The sequence below is a fragment of the Colletes latitarsis genome, chromosome 6, assembly GCF_051014445.1.
Source record: "Colletes latitarsis isolate SP2378_abdomen chromosome 6, iyColLati1, whole genome shotgun sequence".
NCBI classification, from domain to species: Eukaryota; Metazoa; Arthropoda; class Insecta; order Hymenoptera; family Colletidae; genus Colletes; species Colletes latitarsis.
The window spans coordinates 25,545,070-25,552,217 of NC_135139.1; the positions used below are offsets into that span (position 1 = coordinate 25,545,070).

The 7,148-nt window shown below is 46.5% G+C and overlaps 1 protein-coding gene across 1 annotated transcript; it reads right to left on the reverse strand.

Moving 5' to 3' along the window:
- Positions 1-1,037: 1,037 nt before the first annotated feature.
- LOC143342502 (uncharacterized) lies at positions 1,038-5,826 on the reverse strand. Its single transcript, XM_076766463.1, has 3 exons — positions 5,812-5,826; positions 2,578-2,639; positions 1,038-2,508 (listed from the first exon to the last, which is right to left on the reverse strand). The coding sequence occupies exons 1-3, from the start codon at positions 5,824-5,826 to the stop codon at positions 1,098-1,100; spliced, it is 1,488 nt and encodes a 495-aa protein (XP_076622578.1). The 3' UTR covers positions 1,038-1,097.
- Between the last annotated feature and the right edge of the window lie 1,322 nt (positions 5,827-7,148).

Here is a 7,148-nt window from a genome sequence, read left to right on the forward strand (position 1 = left end):
CCCTACGGTCGGGAGCACCTGTTCACTCTCAAGTTATGGCTGACAATAAGAAAATAATGATCGAAATCGGTCGTGCACGTGCTTGGAAAGTATTTGAAATTCAAAGAAGGTTCATCGAATGATACAGTCACGAATAAAAAAAAATATTTTATTACGATAACATACATAAACATTGTACAAAAATATCGATACGTGTATACCTTTGCAAACTGTTATTTACATGCGATAACTAATTACAAAACAACACGATGGAAATCGTAATGGAGTACTGCCTCGTTTCTTGCACCGATTCGCGTTAGGGATACTTGCAACGGTACCGTCCCGCGTTTTTCTCGCAGAATCTCTTCGAAACTTCTCGACACGAAATCTAGGCGTCCCAATTTGATCGCAAGAAGAGAGACAGTACTTCGATTTCCATTGAAAACGGGGCAAGTCTCGTGTAAAGGCTTTAACCCTCGTACAGCAGGGCCATTTTGGAAATTTATTCGACGTAACCTGTATTGACAAATTGCCTTGCCATATATTGCGTAAAATGGAAAGTTTATTACGGTCCATCGTGTTTCGAGGGTTAACCTATTTCCTGTTCGAGTTTCCAGAAGAAACGGCTTCTTCGGCGACTCTCTCCTCCTCCGTGGTCCGTTCGATAACTTTTCCCACGGATTCGTGAAACTCGAGCTCCGTTACTGTAATCCAAAGGCCGAAGAGCGCATCGCGAATCGGGAGCTCGACTTTCGACGCGGACCTTTGATCTCCGCGACGACTCTGCCAATTGAAACTTGACGCGTTCGCTGCTGTACGCGGCGGTATACTAATGGCCCCGTCTCGCGTTTCCTGCCATACTTCATCGGGTCTTACGTACTAAAAGGATACCTCCGTAATCGTGGTACCGTTTCCATCGAAGTTGTTCTTATTGTATCCTCGGGTATGAAAGAAGCTTGACGACGATTAAACCTTACTGCGGACTACGGAGCGTATCCGACCCGTGGCAATAAAATAAGAAAGTCCACGAAGAAGGCCACCGCAGCGAACGCGTTAAACAACGATGTCGGCTTGTCGTTCAGACGATGAGGATCGAAGACGATCGGAGGACGGGACGTTTACTTGTACCCGTGGTGGTCGTCGTGGTGGGGCTCCTCTTGGACCCAGACCTTCTCCCAGACGGGCTTCCAAACCTTCTTCCACGCGGGGACCTGCACGTCCTTCCAAACCGGCACCCATTTGCTCTTCCACTCGTCCTTCCATACTTGCTTCTTCTGCGTCACCCAGATCTGCTTCTTCTCCGGCACCCAGACCTGCACGGACTCCTCCTTCCAGACGAGCTTCTTGTCGGGCACCCAGACCTGCTTCTTCTCCGTCTTCCAGATCTGCTTCCACTCGGCCTTCCACTCCAGCTTCTTGTCGCTGACCCAGACCTGTTTCTTCTCCGTTCGCCAGACCTTCTTCCACACCGGCTTCCAGATCAGCTTCTTCTTCCAGAGGTTGTGGCTGGTGTACTGCCAGCCGTGATGGTCCTTGCCGACGTACTGCTCGCCCGGGATCCCGACCTTGATCCACTCCGGCACCCAGATCTTCTTCCAGTCCGGCACCTGGACTTCCTTCCACGCTGGCACCTGCACCTCCTTCCACACGGGCTTCCAAACTTTCTTCCAAGCCGGGACCTGGACCTCCTTCCACACCGGCACCTGGATCTCCTTCCATACAGGCTTCTGGACCTTCTTCCAGGCAGGCACCTTGATCTCCTTCCACGCCGGGACTTGGATTTCCTTCCACACGGGCACTTGGACCTTCTTCCATTCCTGTTTCCACGCTAGCTTTTGCTCCGTCTTCCAGATCTGCTTCCACTCCGCCTTCCACGTTAGCTTCTTCTCGAACCGTCCTTGCGGTTGAGCCGGGGGTCCGTAGGATTGCGCAGGGGCCCCGTACGAAGTCGACAGCCCCCCTCCTCCGCCTCCACCGCCGAAGGATCCATGACCACCGCCTCCTCCGCCATGATGGTCACCACCGAAGGATCCGTGACCACCTCCACCGCCCCCACCTCCGCCGTAATGATCTCCACCGAAGGATCCGTGACCACCTCCACCGCCTCCACCTCCGCCGTAATGATCACCACCGAAGGATCCGTGACCACCTCCACCACCTCCGCCTCCTCCGTGTCCACCGTGATCGCCGTCAAACGACCCGCCGCTGCTGTATCCTTGATCACCACCGAAGGAACCGTGACCAGATGGGGCCCCGTAACTGGACGATGGTGCTCCGTAGGATGAAGATGGAGCCGACGGTGCACCGTAAGAGGAGGATGGTGCACCGTAGGAGGACGACGGGGCACCGTAAGATGAAGATGGCGCTGACGGTGCACCGTAGGAGCTAGATGGCGCGCCGTAAGACGAAGATGGCGCCGGAGGAGCGCCGTAGGAATCGGTGGGCCCGCTGTAAGATCCTCCTAGATTCGGAACACCGTAGGAGGTCGATGGTGGACCATACTGGCTCGGGGGTGGGCTCAACGGAGCTCTACAATTCACGATGTTCAGTCTTAGAGATAGTTTCCAGGCACGAAAAGTCTTGGTAGCTTTTACTTACTCTTTCTTCGTCCTTATCGGGTCTCCTAAAGCGGAGACGAGAAAGAGGCAACCCAACAGTAGCTGGAAAGAGGAGTCCGATTATTGTTTCTAAAAACAATTGATGTCTATACGAAATACAGGGTAATGGTGGTTCAACAAAAATTGGTCAAGCACAGAGAACAAAATTCTAACGAAAAGGAATTTATTTCCTTAACGTTGAACGATATTAGAGTTACTTTGCTTCGAACCAGTGTGGTTTCCGGAAGAAAGCGCGCCAATCATGCCAGCCAGAAATGCAAACGAGGCAATCATGGCACGTTGGTCATGTAGGTAACGCTTGTTGCGGCTCGGTAATTACCTAGTAACACTACCTAGAAATTCCGTGAACGACGATACAATCTCTTGTATTCCGAGTGAAACAGCGCCTCGTACACGAGCATTATACCAATAATTAAAAAAACCCCGATTTCCATCTATATTACGCGCGACCTTCTTGCGTTATCTTCCTTTCCACAACGAACTTGCTTCGTCGAATCCTTCGCGCGTATCTTGTATCTAATTATTGGTATCTAGCGGAAAAATATTGCGCGTTTCAACGTTAGACAAAGCAACGGCGTTCGATCGTGTCGAACAAAGATTTTCGGAACGCGTAATGTTTTCTGAGACATCCTAATATTTGCAGATCCTTTCACGTTCCCGTCGATTTCTACGCGAAATTCAAGTTTCCACGCGCTATGTTCCATCGAGACCCGGAATATGCAAAGAGACAAAGAGGCACAGTTCGCGACGAGTCGTTGCCATAAGCAGGTGGCTACCTTTCCCCGGCGGCGTGTTTCGCGGCGAGGAATCCCGCACGAATCTGTCGTTTTACGAGCCAGTCTCTCAAAAATGAAAGTGTCCGCGTGCGAACCCGCCGAACGGGCATAAACAACATCGTGAATTGGGTCGAGGAGCGGGCCCCCCTTTTCTTTTATAGCCCCGAGGGAGAGACGATGATCGTGAAACTCTCGCGGCGTTCGTTAACTCTGGACCACGCGAAAGTGGGCCTCTCAATTTCGTTCCTTGTTCCTTTCGTCTTTCTTTTTCGCTTCCCGGCGTATACGAGAAAGGAAAGTATTTTAATCGCGAGTGGGTTTCGAAACAATTTTTTTTTACGGGGGAAAAACACGTTTTAAGACCCTCCGGATCGCGTCGTGAATATTAAGAAAAAGAAACTTACTTTTTAACGCGCGTACGCGTCTCTCGGGACGATTTACACGACCGAATAAATTTTAATAAAACCGTACGTTTTATGGTTTTTTTTTTTATATTCCGGGGAATTGAGGTTTCGGTAAAATCGATACGACGAATGAATGTTGGGAAAAATATTTTTAATTAATCTCAGAGAGAATTTAATTTAATTTTTCCTTGATATTGTGTACCCTTTTCTATCGTCTCGTTGAAAGTATTATTTTCTGTAAAAGAGATATTAAATTTACGTGTCGAAAATTATCGTGACGTATTATATTTATCTCTTTTGTTTCATTCTGTGAAGGTTCGGTGATCGCTATAGATCGTCCAGCTTCGGTTACGTAGATCCCTCGTCAGTGTCAAGATCAAGAACCGAGCAAACAGGTTTAATAACATGGAATTATCTCGATCGCGATACTCTTGTTACGCTCGATCATCGTCGATCTGATATTCTCGATCGTCGAACATCGACGATCCACGAAAGTACCGAAAGATCAATCGATAGAAAGCGGCCCCCCCTCGAGGATATTAATTTGACGATAGAAAAGGAAAAGTGTGACAGTCTTCGATACTTTTATAACAAGTAAATCATTTTATAAATTATTAAGAAACGATACACGCGAAAATTATTGGATAATTTAATTCCCTCCAAGATTTATTTAAAATATCTTTTGAAGATTCGTGGTACAGGGGAGAAATTTCTCACCTACCCCCTTCTTTTGGGGTCAGAAATTAAGAAAGACAAACTCCTTGGAATTATTTACGCTCGCTTTGGAAAACACCGAAGAAAAGTCTTGGCTCGCGTTAAACACGGAAGCTAAACGAGTGTAAATTATCCTTGGTACAGTTTCACGAGAGATGATCATTCGAGGCACGAGCACAATGCTCGACTTTCCATTCCACGCCAGCCGCGAAACGACAAGAATACCTACTTAGGACGGCTGTTAGAAAATCTTCGCGGCCGACATTTTGCTAAAAAAAAAAAATAATCATTAACACTTTGCCTGTCGGCCTGTTCGGGCACGAATTCGCGGAAAGAACAGAAAATTCTGTCACTTTGAATACAAATTAGAAGGACTTTCTAACGTTCTAGTCTTCTAGTCTTGACTTGCACAAGCAAATTTATATAATCGAGTCTTCTGTCTATATTAAAGAAGTCTACCTTATTTGTTCTCTCGAAATAAATGTATAATTTTTTCATTCCTTACTGGTCGGAGAAAAATTTGAGTTTGAAATATTTAGAATAATCTGGCGGGAGATTTGAAGTCTACAAGATCGGAACACGAGAATTTATCGTTAATCTAGACAACGATCTACGAAATGATTCGTGAGAACACGGGACCGACAACCGACGAAAACACCGATCGGTGTACCGATCTGTAGCTCAACAAGTACAATAAGAGCCCTAAGGTTCAACCAAGGGTCAAGACTGGTCGACCAGACTATCACTTCAGCCAGAGCCGAGCAAATTTAATTACCAAACTGATTAGTAAACTGGAATCGCTACGAGAAGCTCGTCGTCTCTTTGAACGTTGTATTCACTATTCTGGGTCACGCGACAGCCAACGTATATTCAACTTGTCGAGCTACGTGTACAGAGGGTGGCCAAATTATCAGTCGAACACGCTGGAAGTACATTTTCAAATTAAACACTGTAACAATAATACGTAACACACCTTAAAATTGACGCTAAAATACCAAAAACATCCCGTTAAAAATGCTCGAGAGCTCCCACGAGTCTTCTAAAAACAATGACCAAAAATACGTGGTTTCTCTTTTTCTCAGAGATTCCCCTTCGATCGCAATATTTATCAAATATGGTTCCACGTATTCGGTGTTTCGAATGGCTCGAACGTAGTTCCAGCGTGAGTATTGATTTGGCTCACCCACTGTACCGAAATTCCCTCGTGTTTCGGTGACGATACCACCGATCGTCGATCGCCCTCGTCGATCACTCGTCTCACGGGTTTCACAAGTTTCACAGGTGCACTGTAACCGACGAGAATTATGTTTGTTCACTGACCAGGCTAGACCGCATCTTCTCAGGCAAAGGGGTGTCGTTTCACCGCGGAAGACGAACTGAAACCGGCAGAAGGCTGCCGCCTCTTTTTTTGTTATTTTTACGGTTCGTCGCTTCTCTGACGAATTCCTCGTAGCTACGGAGCCTTTTATAGCGAACGTTCCTCCGTCTAAGCCTCTGGTCGCCCTAAGCATAGAGACATCCCGTGGAGGGGTACCATGATCGCCTCCGCGACGCTATATGGGGGTCCCGACGCTAGCACATCCTGAATTATCTGGAGGGGGTACGTCGACGAAGGTAAAAGGGGCATTTAGGCGTTGCTAACGAACCGACCGCGAAACGTACGTATTCGCGTTTCAGATTTTTCTACATTTTCTAACGCCGTTCATCATCCTCGCCGAACGCTTTCGAGCCACCATTAAAGACTGTTGCTCGACTTTTGACCGTTGCTTTCATTTTTCCTCCGTTCGCGGCTCTGAAGGCCGCTGTCACGCGTACATGACTCCCGCCATTTCGGTTCCCATGTTTTTTGACGTATCGTTCGATCGTTTTCGAAATAAAATTCGAATTTTTGTTTACGGATAAGGTACCCTTGTTCTCCGTAGAGAATGCTGGTATTAAATTTATACAGTACGTTTACTTTCACCGACCGTTGACGCATTTTATGCAATCTTTGTTATCGACGGAACTTTAATTGCCATGTAATCGCGGGAAAGCGCTGCAAAATGGCCGCCCCCTCCGTTTCGATTCGGCTACCAGGGGAGAGTTGGGCCCTTGGGCGATTCAATCGGGCAACGTAAAATTAATTTCTATCTCTGTGTAATACACGTCGATATTTGGAAATTTTTTCTGGCGACACAAAATATCTACCATAAATGTTTCACGGGTACGTTAAAAGTACGTCCCTTGAACTATATTTCTGAAAATTTTTAACGTAAAAATGTGTATATATGCGACGAAAATTTAGAGTAATAGTACAGTCTGGTACCCCATCGATCTAAAAAGATAAAAGGAAGAACAGAATGGAAAAATATTGTAATGATAAATCGATGTCGAGATCGAAATGTTTCGGTGTCTTTCTGCGTCTTGACTGTTCTATTAATTAATAGAGCCTCGTATATTGAAAGATAGGGTCGTTACATAAGTCTTCTATTCTACTCTCGAATTTCTAAGTCGACTCGATCGGGTGGACGATTATCGAAATGTGTGTAAAACACAAATCCTCACCGAGAATTAATTCGTGGCAGTAATTAGTAGGGACTGTTTGATTCGATGGAAGTAATTACAGTGACTCGTACAACCGAACGTTTCGTAATTTGGGAAATCACCATAACACGAAT